The sequence below is a fragment of the Dasypus novemcinctus genome, chromosome 18 (assembly GCF_030445035.2).
Source record: "Dasypus novemcinctus isolate mDasNov1 chromosome 18, mDasNov1.1.hap2, whole genome shotgun sequence".
In the NCBI taxonomy this organism is placed as follows: domain Eukaryota; kingdom Metazoa; phylum Chordata; class Mammalia; order Cingulata; family Dasypodidae; genus Dasypus; species Dasypus novemcinctus.
The window spans coordinates 66,712,665-66,726,175 of NC_080690.1; the positions used below are offsets into that span (position 1 = coordinate 66,712,665).

At 51.4% G+C, this 13,511-nt stretch overlaps 1 protein-coding gene across 5 annotated transcripts; it reads left to right on the plus strand.

Annotated features, from left to right (window-relative positions):
* Nucleotides 1-143: 143 nt before the first annotated feature.
* On the plus strand, nt 144-13,248 carry QPCTL (glutaminyl-peptide cyclotransferase like). 5 transcript variants are annotated; one of them, XM_058280450.2, is made up of 7 exons: nt 157-629; nt 1,141-1,284; nt 2,669-2,950; nt 5,750-5,902; nt 6,005-6,104; nt 6,523-6,696; nt 13,032-13,248. In XM_058280450.2, exons 1-7 carry the CDS (start codon nt 423-425, stop codon nt 13,133-13,135), a joined length of 1,164 nt encoding a protein of 387 aa, XP_058136433.1. In that variant the 5' UTR covers nt 157-422; the 3' UTR covers nt 13,136-13,248. The 5 variants fall into 5 exon arrangements, 4 of the variants coding, with proteins under 4 accessions (XP_058136433.1, XP_023441263.2, XP_058136435.1 ...); XM_023585495.3 differs by lacking the exon at nt 13,032-13,248 and adding an exon at nt 8,384-9,503 and having other exon boundaries at nt 172-629; XM_004481543.5 differs by lacking the exon at nt 13,032-13,248 and adding an exon at nt 8,384-9,503 and having other exon boundaries at nt 181-629; nt 6,580-6,696.
* Nucleotides 13,249-13,511: the final 263 nt, after the last annotated feature.

The following is a 13,511-nucleotide window of genomic DNA, read 5'->3' on the forward strand; positions in this document are numbered from 1 at the left end:
ACCTTTTTCAGGGATGGGCCCCGCCCCTTTGGCCTTTGGGACACTCTATTTGTGGCTCCATTGACGGTTTCGACTCCGCGCAGCCAATCCCTTGCCTACATCCGGGAGATGCGTGGACCTAAGTCCCGGAGGGCCAAGCTGTCCAGGATCCCACGTTTCCTATTGGCTGCCCCTCCTCTGCTGAGGTGGAGCCTACCTCTTTCGCGCTCCCTTTTGGGTTGTGCAGCCCACTGGGAAACCAACCCCAAAGCCTCCAGAGGCCGTCTCCAGAACAAGATTTCCCATTGGTGACCCTGCTCGGGGGGGGGGTGGGACGATGCAGTCGCTCTTGTTGCTCATTGGTCCGGCGATTCCGTGGGGTGGGACTTGGCTGGGCCTGACTTGGCTCCGCGGTCCCCGACTCATTGCAGGGTAAAACTGCCATGCGTCCCGGGGGCCGCGGCCGGCCTCGGCTACGGCTCGGCGAACGGGGCCTCTTGGAGCCCCCCTCGCCTCCCAAGCGCCGCCTGCTACCCCGGGCGCCGCTGCTGCCCCTGCTGCTGGCGCTGGCCGTGGGCTCAGCCTTCTACACCCTCTGGAGCGGCTGGCACAACGGGCCTGGGGAGCCGCCGCCGGCCGGGGAGCTGCGGGTGAGGCCCGGCGCGGGCTCGGGCGCCGCGGGGGCCCTCGTTCCCCGCTTCTCCTTCCTTAGAGCCTAGGGTTGACGTGGCTTTATCGACGGGCCCTAGGCGCAGGTGCCGCCGTTTCCGTCAGTCGAGAACATGCAACTTGCCAACCGAAACAGGTTTCGGGGCTTGTTCTGTTAAGAGTGGCTCCCCCTTAAGAGGAAGGGTCTGGGGTGGGAAGGCTGGGATTGGGGGATCCGGGTTCTAATCCTGAGGTCATCAGCTCTTTGGAAGAATCCCTTCCTCTCCCTGGGCCTCGATTTCCCCCATCACCATTGGGATGGGCTGGACCCGATGGGCCTCGAGGGATTTTCCTGAGTCTAGGATTTATCCTAAGAAGCACTTTGATGCTGGAGGCCAAGAATAGGAAGAGGAACCGGGCCTCCTTGAGATCGAGGGCTCCTGGGGTAGGGTCGGAGTGGGGATTGCTCTCATGCCCTGCTTCTCTCCCCACCTCCCTTTCGTCCCCGGCAAGACCAAGCTGACCGGAAGCCTCCCTGAAGCCGGATTACGGAGGCTTGTGGAGCAATTAGAACCTCAGCGTCTCTGGGACACTTATCTGCGCTCCCTGCTGGTGGTGCGAACGCCAGGCAGCCCTGGCAATCTCCAAGTCAGAAAGGTAAAGGGACCCACCTCTAAGTCCCCCAGCTCACCCGGGGAATGGAAGCTGGGCATCCTGCCCTACATGGCAGAGCAGCTAAGGGGCAGAGCTGGGCTCTGACTGGAGCTGAACTGACTTGGGAGTCCCACACTGGTGATCACCAGGCTGTACTGCCCTGTGTACCTCCCCCATCAAGAGTTTGCTATGTGACAGGTACAAGCAACAGCCGTGAGGTGGATACCGATAGGATCTTTGCATGCAGACGGGGAAACTGAAGCCCAGAGGGGTTATATACTTTGCCCAAGTCCCACAGCTAGTAAGTGGTAGTCCTAGGTCCCCCCACCCCATGGCTCCCTTGGCTGTCTACTCATTGTCTGCTCGTTGTGTCTCCTTGTTGTCTTTGCTCATTGTGTCTACTTACTGTCTCCTTGTCTTCTTTAGGAGGCACGGGAACTGAACCCACATGTGGGAGGTGGGCGCCCAACTGCTTGAGCCACATCCGCTCCCAATCCTGGGGTTTGAACCCAAGAAGGCTGGCTCTAGACTAGAGCTGGTGCTACAGTAACATTGCTATGCTGCCTCCCAGAAAGCACTGGGGAGAGGGGATGTCATTGAATACTGCTTGGGTTCGAATCCCAGCTCAACCACTTGGAGTGTAAACTTGGACTAGTTTCTTCTCTGTGCTTAAGGTTCTTATCTGCAAAATGGGGTCACTGACAGTCCCCACCCAACAGAATTCTGTAGGGTGCATAGAATGGGGTCTTTTACACAGAGGGTGCTACTGAATAGTGGGCTGTAATTAATCCTGTTGGCATCAAGAGGCAGGGTCTGGGAAGCAGATTTGGCTCAACTGATAGAGCATCCACCTACTATATGGGAGGTCCAGGGTTCAAACGCAGGGTCTCCTGACCTGTGTGGTGAGCTGGCTCATGTGCAGTGCTGATGCGCGCAAGGAGTGCCCTGCCATGCAGGGGTGTCCCCCGCATAGGGGAGCCCCACGTGCAAGGAGTGCGCCCCATAACGAGAGCTGCCCCGTGCGAAAAAAGTGCAGCCTGCCCAGGAGTGGTGCTGCACACACAGAGCTGACGCAGCAAGATGACGCAACAAAAAGAGACACAGATTCCCGGTGCCACAGACAAGAATACAAGCAGACACAGAAGAACACACAGTGAATGGACAGAGAGAGGAGACAACTGGGGGCTGGGGAGAGAAATAAAAAATAAATCTTGAGAAAAAAAAAAGGGAGTGTCTCCCTGTACGTGGCACCCACTATATGGTTAGCAGAAGTGTGCCAAGGAAATGGTTATCCAAGGAAGGGCTCATGAGGTGGCCTGGCTGCTCTGCGTGGCTCTGGTCACGTGTCCCATCACCCCCCAACCCTCCACCTCTCTCTCGCTGCTAGTTCCTGGAGGCCTCGCTGCGGGCACTGACTGCAGGCTGGCATGTGGAGCTGGACCCCTTCACAGCCTCGACGCCCCTGGGGCCAATGGACTTTGCCAATGTGGTGGCCACACTGGACCCAAAGGCTGCCCACCACCTCACCCTCGCCTGCCATTATGATTCGAAGCTCTTCCCATCTAACTCGGCCCCCTTTGTGGGGGCCACGGATTCAGCTGTGCCCTGCGCCCTGCTGCTGGAATTGGCCCAGGCCCTCGACCTGGAGCTTGGCTGGGCCAAGAAGCAGGTGAGGAGAGAGTGGGTGGGGGGCAGTGGGCTGCCTCCACCCTCACTTGCCTGGGTGCTGGTAATTCCTCAGGCTTCTCCGCCTCCACTCCACACACAGGGCCACAGGGATGATTCCACTTTCTGCATGTCAGATCCTGTCCCTCCTCTGCCCCAACCTTTCCATGATGGCCTCCGCCTCCCTCAGAATATAAGTCAGAGTCTTTCGAGTGGCTCAGCTGCCTCTCCAATCTCATCTCCCATTCCTCACCCCTCACTCATGCCGCTTTGGCCACTGTGGCCTTCTTTTTTTATTTATTTATTTATTTTTTTTAAGATTTATTTTTTTTATTTATTTCTCTCCAATTTATTTTTTTAAATTTATTTCTCTCCCCTTACCCCCCTCCCCAGTTGTCTGCTCTCTGTGTCCATTCACTGTGTGTTCTTCTGTGACCACTTCTATCCTTATCAGCAGCAACGGGAATCTGTATTTCTTTTTGTTGCATCATCTTGTGTCAGTTCTCCATGTGTGCGGCACCATTCTTGGGCAGGTTGCACTTTCTTCGCGCTGGGCAGCTCTCCTTCTGGGGCACACTCCTTGCACATGGGGCTTCCCTATGCAGGGGACACCCCTGCATGGCAGGGCACTCCTTGCGCGCATCAGCACTGCGCATGGGCCAGCTCCACACGGGTCAAGGAGGCCCGGGGTTTGAACTGTGGACCTCCCATGTGGTAGGCAGATGCCCTATCCATTGAGCCAAGTGTGCTTCCCCAGCTTTACTATAAACTTAAGCTTTTTTTTTTTTAATTTTTTATTGATTTTATAAAAATATTACATTAAAAAAAATTATATGAGGTCCCATTCAACCCCACCCCCCCCACCACCACTCCCCCCCTAGTAACACTCACTCCCTTCATCATGACACATCCATTGCATTTGGTAAGTACATCTCTGGGCATCTCTGCACCTCATGGTCAGTGGTCCACATCATAGCCCATACTCTCCCACATTCCATCCAATGGTCCCTGGGAGGATTTACAATGTCCGGTGATTGCCCCTGAAGCACCATCTAGGGCAACTCCAAGTCCCAAAGGCACCTCCACATCTCATCTCTTCCTGCCATTCCCCATACCCATCAGCCACCATGTCTACTTTTCCCACTCCAATGCCACCTTTTCTCTGTGGACCTTGGATTGGTTGTGTCCATTGCACCTCTATGTCAGGAGGAGGCTCAGATTCCACATGGATACTGGATGCAATCCTCCTGCTTTCAGTTGTAGGCTCTCTAGGCTCCATGGTGTGGTGGTTGTCCTTCTTCAACTTCATCTTAGCTGAGTGAGGTGAGTCCAATAAATCAGATTGTAGGAGCTGGAGTCTGTTGACACTCAGGGCCTTGTGGCCTTCTTAGTATTCCTTACACACACAAGGCTCCCTCCCACCCCAGGGCATTTGCACTTGCTTTTTCACTGCTGGGACCGTAAAGCAGTCAAGTGTAATGATTACAGACATGGGCTCTGGGGTCAGAGAGCCCTGTGTCCGAATCCTGGCTCTGCCTCTTCCCAGCTGTGTGAGCTTGGGTAAGTGGCTTCATCTCTCTGCACCTCAATTTTCCCATCTGGAAAATAGGTATGATGGTAATGATAATAGGGGAATCCACTGCCTCGACTCAGGGGATAAATGAGACTGGGAACAGAGTAAGCCTGCAGTAGGGATACCCAGCATTCCTTCCTATTGCGTCGACCGTGCCTTATGCCCTGGTCTCCCGCCCCCCTCTGGTTTACACCGGGAACTTGCTTTTCCTTCTTGGCTGGCTCACTTGCTTCTTTCCGGCCTCCATTCCAATGTCATCTCCTCAAAGAGGCCTTCCCAATCCTAGAATCCCTCCCTGTCACCATTCCATGCTTCATGGTGCTTTATGCTATTTGTCTCCGCAACTAGAGTGAGCTCCCTGAGGGCAGGGACTTGACTTCTTTTGTTCTCAGCTGTATCCCCTGATCCTACATCACCTAGCATAGAGTAGGATGTCAGTACAAATGTGTAGAATGAATGAAGGAATACACAAACGTCATCACACTGTTCCCTTGCCCAAATCCCTACTATGGCTCCCCAGTGCCCCTGTTTCAAAACCCAAGTTGATAGGCCCTCCTATCCCCTTTGGCCTCCTCCTAAACCTCTCTAGCCCCTTCCCTGGTCCCAGCCATGCCGTGTTGTTTCCTTAGCCTGGAACTTTCTCCCCTCTAATCCCCCATCTGCTTTTGCCGGGCCAACTCCCACTCCCCTTCGGTGCAAACATCTTTCCCCAACCAAGCATCCTCCCCAGGTCCAGCCTCCCCTCCACTAACCCCTGTACCTTCTCCAGCCTGTTCTCCCTCAGAAGCTCAGGACCCGGTAGTTCTTGGAAGCATTTGTCCCACCTGCAATCCACTATGCATATAATTATTCATTATCGTGGGTCTCTCTTTGGTCAAACTGAGCTTGAGGAATAATGGTAATAATCAGAGCTAACCCTATTCAGTCGCTATGTGCCAGGCACTAAGGCCTGGACTCAAATCCCATCCTAGGATCAGACCTGTCATTAACCCCATTTTCCAGATGAGAAAAGTGAGGTTTTGAGAAGTTAGTAACTTGCCCCGTGACTGCTCAGTCAAGACACGACTGAGCTAGAATTTGAACTCGGGGCGGTCTGGCCCAGAGTTGGGGTTCTTGGCGGCTGTGCTGTACGAGTGGGGAAACCGAGCTTGCCCTACTCATGGTGCAAGGGGGTGGGAGGTGTGGGTGGGTTGTGGCCATGGGCCTGGCCTTGACCACTCGCTCCTACAGGCAGCCCCGGTGACCCTGCAGCTGCTCTTCTTGGACGGCGAAGAGGCCCTGAAGGAGTGGGGGCCCAAGGATTCCCTTTACGGGTCCCGGCACCTGGCCCAGCTCATGGCGTCTGAGCCCCACAGTCCGGGCCCCACCAGAATCCAGGCTATTGTAAGACCAGGGCCCACCTGGGTTCCGGTGAGGGAGGCAGAGGGTGAGACGGGGTTGGCAGCATCCCACCCGGCCCTCTCCAGCCCCGGCCTCTCCTCCTAGGTGCTCTTTGTGCTTCTTGATCTCCTGGGAGCCCCCAACCCGACCTTCTACAGTCACTTCCCCCGCACGGCCCGCTGGTTCCATCGGCTGAGGACCATCGGTAAGGGCTACGGTGGAGGCAGGCGCCGGCTGGGGTGCAGGCGCCTGTCCTCTGAGGAGCTGCCAAGCCCTCTCTCCACTTCTGTATGCTCTGAAGAGCTAGGGCAGTCACGCAAAACCGACCCCACTGCCATGGTGTCTGATTACACACAGGGGCTCTGGGATCATTCAGCCCAGGGTTCAAATCCTGGCTCTGCCTTTCACCAGCTGTGTGAAACCAGGCAAGTGCCTTCATCTCTTTGTGCCTCAGTTTCCTTCAAAATGGGTCTGATGGTAATGACAATGGGGTTATCTCCCTCCTCCAGAGGGAGTCAGTCAGATGGGAATATGGCAAGCCCGCAGTAAAGTGCCCTAGCGTTCATCCACTGGGATGCCTGTGTCTTATCCCTTGGTCCCCTGCCTTCCTGATTTGTGAGCAGGGAAACCATGGACCCCTGAGGTGCTCATCCTTTCTCTCTACTCCCTGCCGCCTCCAGAGAAGCGTCTGCACCGTTTGAACCTGCTGCAGGCTCATCCCCAGGAAGTGATGTACTTCCAGCCTGGGGAGCCCCCTGGCTCTGTGGAAGATGACCACCTGCCCTTCCTCCACAGAGGTACTTGCTGCGGGGCGAGTCCGCGGGAGCCAAGTGGGCCGCGGCCCCTCCCCAGCCCTGGGGACTGGTTGCAAGTCGCTGAACCTATGTGCCTTGAGTCCTCATCTGGGAAAGAGGAATAGTAATGGCTCCTTATCCTAGAGATGGCGAGGGGTTGACTGCGTCAACACATGTAAAGACCTGACTTGGACCAGTGTGTGGCGCAGAGGAAGCCTCCAGGAGCACGAGCTGTTTACTGTCTGTTCCTTACCGATTGTGGAGTTTCTCCCAGCTCGTGCCTCTTGCAGCCCTGGCATGAGGACCTGACAGCCCATCAGAATAAGCTGAGCAGCTTTGAAAAGTGCCCAGTCCTGTTTCAGACCTACGGAGTCACAATCGTGGGCCTCTGCATTATTTTTACAAAGCTCCCGGGTGATTCTGATGCACAGCCAGGGTTGAAAACATCTGGTGGAAGGGTTAAGAGTATAGGCCTCAGAATGGGACGGCTTGGGGATGACCTAAGGCAAATCACTTAGCCTCTCTGGGCCTGTTTCTTCTGGAAAATAAAGATCTATATACCTGCAAACACATACACATAAACTACAGGTTCTGAAAATTCAATGAAATCAGGTATATAAAATGCCTATTTAGGACAGTGGGGGCATATAGGAAGGGCTAAAAGCAGTTTTGAAAATTTTCTTATTCTATAAATTATTGATTCAGCAAATATTCATATTTTACATGCCTTTTTTTTTTTTTTTTTTTTTGAGGTACCAGGGCCTGGAATTGAACCTAGGACCTCGTATGTGGGAAGCCAGCGCTCAACCCGAGCCACATTGGCTCTCCTGAGTTGTTTTTTTCTGTTTGTTTGCTTGCTTGTTTTTGTTTTTAGGAGGTACTGGGGACCGAACCTAGAACATCCCATGTGGGAAGCAGGCACTCAGCCGCTTGAGCCACATCCACTCCCCACAATGCCCTCTTTATGGAGTCATTTAACAAATGTTTCCCAAAGCAGGTAGCAGGTGAGATGTCAGGGATACAGTGATGGGCCACAGTCAACCTGGCTGTGTGTTCAATCAGGAGACAGACATTTAGCAAATCTGGACATGTGCACAGGGAAGCGCTCTGAGGACAGGAGCCCTGTGTGGTGCAGGGGCTAAGAGTCCAGACTCTGGAGCCTGGTGGCCTGGGTTCAAATCCTGACTCTGCCTCTTCCTAGAGGCGGGACCTTAGGCAAATCACTCTGCCTGCCTCTCTGCACCTGTCTCCACATCTGTAAAATGGGGGCAATGATAGAACCCACCTTCAAGGATTGTTGTAAGGATAAAGTCGTATATGGAGAGGGAGAGGGAGAAGCTTTAGACCAGGTCCTGGAATACGGCAAGCACTATATGTGTGAACTACTGTTAAAGAAGAGAAAGGCCAAGAACCCCTTTCCCTTCTGATTTTCTCCACAGTCCATTAGGAGTTGGGTCTAATTTTCTCCAATTTGTGTTATGAAAACAATAGATACACTGGATTAAAAACAACAACAAACCTAACACAAACCCTCACACTTGAAATCACTGTTCAGGGTTCTTCAAGTTCCAGAAGAGAGCATCTTGTGTGGACAGGGGTGGAGGGAAGGCAAGCGCACCCAGGCCTGGGCTGGGCTCCGAGGCCGGCGGTGCGCCATGGGTGGGCCTGACCACTGCTCTCTCACCCGCAGGGGTCCCAGTGCTCCACCTCATCTCCACACCCTTCCCCAGTGTCTGGCACACACCTGCGGACACCGAGGCCAACCTCCACAAGCCCACGGTGCACAACCTGAGCCGCATCCTCGCCGTCTTCCTGGCTGAATACCTGGAGCTCTAACTCTTGGGCTGGTCCCCACGGAGAGACTTTGCTGAGGGAGAAGCACCCAGAAGGGGCCTTGAGGCAGCAGAACTCAGGCTGGGTGCACCTCAGATATGCTGGTTTGTTCTTTGTTACGCTTTTGGCTCCTCGATAGGAGACTCTTTCCTTTGACTGTCTCAAGCTACTGCCCTTCAGAGACTTGGAAGAGATCACTGTGGGGGCAAGGACCAAAGGAACAAGGGCTTGTCCCCTGCCCAGAGGGCAACGCTTGGTCTGAAGGCTGGTGGGGATCAGACGCTGTTTGTATTTCTAGAGTCAGCTAAGCGTGGGCTAGTGTCTGGACACAGCAGCACCACCAACTAAATGTATTATTTATGGCTTGTGTTTTTATGGCAGTTCATTCTTCAGAATGGCAGACTCAGCACTGCACCAGTCCAAACCTAACTCCCACAGGGAGATACCATGTGGGACCCATGGAGGATCTGCTTGTAAGGTGGGAACAGAGGAGGTGGAAGCAATACTTGGGAAAAACCAGATTCTGACAGATCCAATGGGCAATAAAACCTGTGACTGCAAATCATATTTTGCAGAATTAATGTCAGTAGACATCACATGGGAAAAAGGATGAGCGATCAAAGTGAGGTGAGATAATGGTAAACAAGCTTCCTCAGCACAAAGGAAATTTCAAGAGAGGATGGAGGGGAGCACGTGTAGTTCAATGGTTCAGTGCTTGCTTCTCATGTACGAGGTCCTGGGTTCAAGCCCTGGTACCTCCAAAAACACAAACAAAAAAAGACTCCCATGTTAAATGGTATGTGTTGCTTCCTACAAAGCCGTGTAATGGTAGGGAGTGTCATAAGAACACAAGGCCTCCTTTACATTCCCAAGGATTCCTATTGCTGGATGCTGCCTTCCTTTCCAGAAGCAGGGAACTGGCCCAAGTCAGTTGCACAATGTGTAAGGATGTAAATCCAATAAAGTCATGCTCTTTATTTTTTTGTTTACCATTTGACCCATCCTCCCAACCCTAATGTCATATTTTTTCAAAGTGGAATGGAGAATGCAGTGTTTTCCCAAAGTATCTGACCATGGAACTCCTTCATTGGGAAGCACCTCCCAGGACTAAGGTACCTCAGAACATACTTTGGAAATACTGGGTTTTGAAAGTTTGAAAGCATTTATAGGAGGAATGATGAGTCAGGCCTAGGTTTGCTGCAAACTAGTTGTGCCTGTGCATTTTTTCCTGCTAATTTGTGGGTACAGGTGTGTGGTATGATAGGTCCAATTGCAACTCTTAAGATGTCTGATGACAGAGAGCAATGTAGCTCGAGTGGCTGAGCGCCTGCTTTCCATATACAAGGTCCTGGATTTGATTCCTGGTACCTTCTAGAAACAAAACAAACAAAAACAACTCTCACTGGGGAGTGGGTGTATTTCAGTGGTTGAGTGCTTTCCATGCATGAGGTCCTAGGTTCCATCCCCAGTACCTCCTAAAAAAAATGTTTGATGAAGTATTTCCCAGTCCTACCTGATTTTCAGACTCAGCAAGGATGCTTATTAAATAACGCAGACTCCCAGCCTCTACCCCAGACCTACTGAAATGAGACTCGAGGGGAGGGACTGGGCCTCTAACAGGCACCTGAGGGAGTCTCATGATCAGCCAAGTTTGGAACATACTGCTGTGAAAGACAGTCCATTAAAATCATGGCTGCTTAGCAAACTTACTCAGAGGAAACCGCAAGGTGAAGGGAGGACCTAGGCGAGTCCCACGCTGAGCTCTGTCCTTGCTGGGTTTGTGGTTTTGGAGGAAGGGTGGAAGGCAGCTGGGGTGCCAAGATGAAAGTTACTCAACAGTGAGGCTGCACCTCAGCCTTCTGGACTGGCTCAAGGCCACAGGAGAGCCAGCCTGCTGAAATTTCAAGGGCTGAAATTCAAGTTATCAAACGAGAGATAACGAGAAGGTATTCAATGCAGGTAATTCCACAATAGCTGGCACTTATTGATTGGACACCTGCGATGTACCAGGTGCCATGAGTGCTTTATGCATATCCACTCGTTTAGTCTCTCCCTAAATCTTGAGGTAGGTACAACTTCCTTTTTCAAGCAGGTGAGGCAGCTGAGACTGACAGTTGTGAAGAAGTATTTACAGAGCTCGGGCTTTCACCCATGGCTGTAATCCTAACCCCTAGGCCCTATCTCCCTCCCAAAAATCACCTCTGCCCAATGACCAGTTTATGGACAAAAAGTAGCTCCTGATGCTTTTAAATTGGCTCCAAGATAGACTGGGTTGAGCTGGGAAGGAAAAACTAATGGCTTCTAGAAGCAGAGTTAGCAGAATTTCCAAGTTCAGAGAGGGAAGCTGACAGTGATACCAACAGCCAGGGTGGCAGAAGGGTCTGGGAATCCAGAGACAGTGGAAAGTTTCTTGTTGGTGTCCCATGAGTGGGCAAGGACCTAGATGCCCAAAGGGCATCATCTCACCTAAGCCTCATGGCCGTCCCAGCAGGCAAGACTACCGTCCCCATGTGGCAGCGAGGGGAAGCAATGTGCTCAGGCGCATCCCCACCCCTTGACACCTCCCTGTGTGGCTCCGTGGTTGGGTGTGCACATGCCAGGAGCTAAGTAAGGGGCTTTATAACGCACATTCTTTCCGAGTAAGGCTTGTCAGCTTCTTATTGCAGTGAGGCTGCTATTGGGCATAGTGTTTGCCGAGGTCCCATGGCCAGCAGACCCCACAGCTCCTATCCGTACCACAAACTTGGGCTTTTAGCCTAGCTTCATGCCATGAAAGCACAATTGTTGATAAACAATTGTTGATTGCTCAGGATGCAACATTTTCACATATCAATCTTGTGAGGAACTGCAAGTACTCTCATTTTTCAGCTCAAGGAACTGAGCTCAGAGAAGACAACTGCCCAAGATCATACAGTTGAGCACTTTTCCTACCATGTATCTAGGTATACGTTTTATTTATCCTGCCGATGACTCATTGGGTCTCAATGGTGTCTCCTATTTGGCATTCTCAACATCATCTCTAATATTCTTTTTTTTTTTAAGATTTATTCCCCCCCCACCGTTCTTTGCTCTCTATGTCCACTCACTGTGTGTTCTTCTGTGTCCACTTGCACCCTTGGTGGCACGGGGAAATTGCATCTTTCTTTTTTGCTGCGTCACGTTGCTACATCAGCTCTCCCTGTGTGCAGCACCGCTCCTGGCCAGGCTGCGCTTTTTTCATGCAGGGAGGCTCTCCTTGCCGAGCACATTCCTCGTGCGTGGGGCACCCCTATGCGGGGGTGCCCTTGTGTGGTGCGGCACTTCTTGTGGGCGGCAACTCTGCACATAGGCCAGTTTACCACACAGGTCAGGAGGCCCTCCCATATGGTAGGTAGACGCTCTATCAGTTGAGCCTTGTCCACTTCCCTGTTGTGTCATCTTGCTGTGCCAGCTCTCTGCGGCGTGTGGGCCAGCTTGCCTTCACAAGGAGGCCCAAGGACGCGAACCCAGGGCCTCCCATATGGTAGGCGGGAGCCCAATGATTGAGCCACAGCTGCTTCCCATCTCTAATATTCTTTGCTTCGTTCTGATTCTGGAGTGGCAATTAAATGTATGTTAGACCTTCTTGCTCTATCCATAACTTTTCTTTCTGGGCTTGTTTGTTTTTGTCTCTGCTGCACTCTGGATAATTATTTCTGACCTAGCTTCCAGTTCAATATATCTTTCTTCAGTGTCTCATATACTGCTTAAGCTAGCCATCGAGCTTTTACTTTCCATTATTGTAACTTTCATTTCTAGAAGCTATATCACAGGGTTTTCTCTTTCATGTCTGCTAGGCCATTTGTTAGTTTTGGGTTCCCTGCAGATATTTCCAAGCTTTTTCTTTCAAAAGAAGGCAGTGTTATATTATAATCTGTGACAGCTAGTTTCAACATCTGAAGCTTTTGTGGGTCTGTTTTTGCTGTTTCTGCTGGTTCTTGATCATATTGCTTTATTTACATCCAGTGTATGTTGGGTTATTGGACTGCGTAATAGTCGTTATCTTTAAAAAAGCACTTGTAGAGATTCTGTATGACAGTGCCTTCCACCAGAAGTATTTGCTGAATTTGCTTCTGCCAGACGTCTCAGCCAAAAGTTCCCTGGGTCACCCAGGCAATGCAAATCTGTACCAGGGGCCAGCCTGTGTCCACAAATTATCGGGGTCAATTTTTTCCTGTCCTTTGGTCTTGTGCTCACCAAAGCATTAGACCACCTTCTTTGCAATCTTCTGGATGAACCTTACCGGAGCTTGTATTTCTCTGAGATCCCAGCTCCTGAGATTCTCCACCTTAGGCAGGCTTTGATCTTGACTTCTGGCTGCTTGCCCCAAATAGGAAGCCCAAGTTTGTCCACATCAGCAAATGCCCTCAGAGCAAGAGTGGCTTCAGGGACCCATGAACCTTTCCCTTAATTTTCTGGCCTCTGACGCTTATTGTTTCTTATTAGCAATTTGATGCTTTTATGGATTTTTTTTTTTTCTATTTCAGTTGTTTTCAGAACGGATGGTCCAAATAACCTAGCCTGGCCTCCACGGAAACGAAAGTCACACAAAAGCAAGCCAAGATGCAGACCTAAGTCTCTCTCATTCTAAAGTCCTGGATGACTACTATGTTATATCCTAGTCTCTGATAAGAATGCCAGAGACCGTGAGCTGACTTTCAATATCCAGCCTTCCGTCTTTTTTAATACATCAATTTAGTGTTTTAATTTTCTTTTTATTTAGTAAAGTGGTTAACTAAATATTTTAAACCTTAAAGTACAGGGATATTTAGTAAAAGACCTTTTTGTTTGGCATACCGCACCCACACCCAGCTAAAGGGCTGCATTTCCTACCTCACTTGTAGACCTGTATGGCTAAATTCTGGCCAATGAGATGTCTTCAGAAGCGTAGTGTGGTACTTCTGGGGCGGAGGGGGCTTCCTCTCCTTTACCCCTTCCTCCATTCTGCAAAATAGCGATGACAGGTG

Excerpts from the sequence above, each read along its gene's own strand:
- QPCTL (XM_023585495.3), top strand. The coding sequence starts at position 423 with ATGCGTCCCGGGGGCCGCGGCCGGCCTCGGCTACGGCTCGGCGAACGG. Across the intron at positions 5,903-6,004 it reads CCACCAGAATCCAGGCTATT|GTGCTCTTTGTGCTTCTTGA; the intron begins GTAAGACCAGGG and ends CTCTCCTCCTAG. Across the intron at positions 6,697-8,383 it reads CCTGCCCTTCCTCCACAGAG|GGGTCCCAGTGCTCCACCTC; the intron begins GTACTTGCTGCG and ends TCTCACCCGCAG.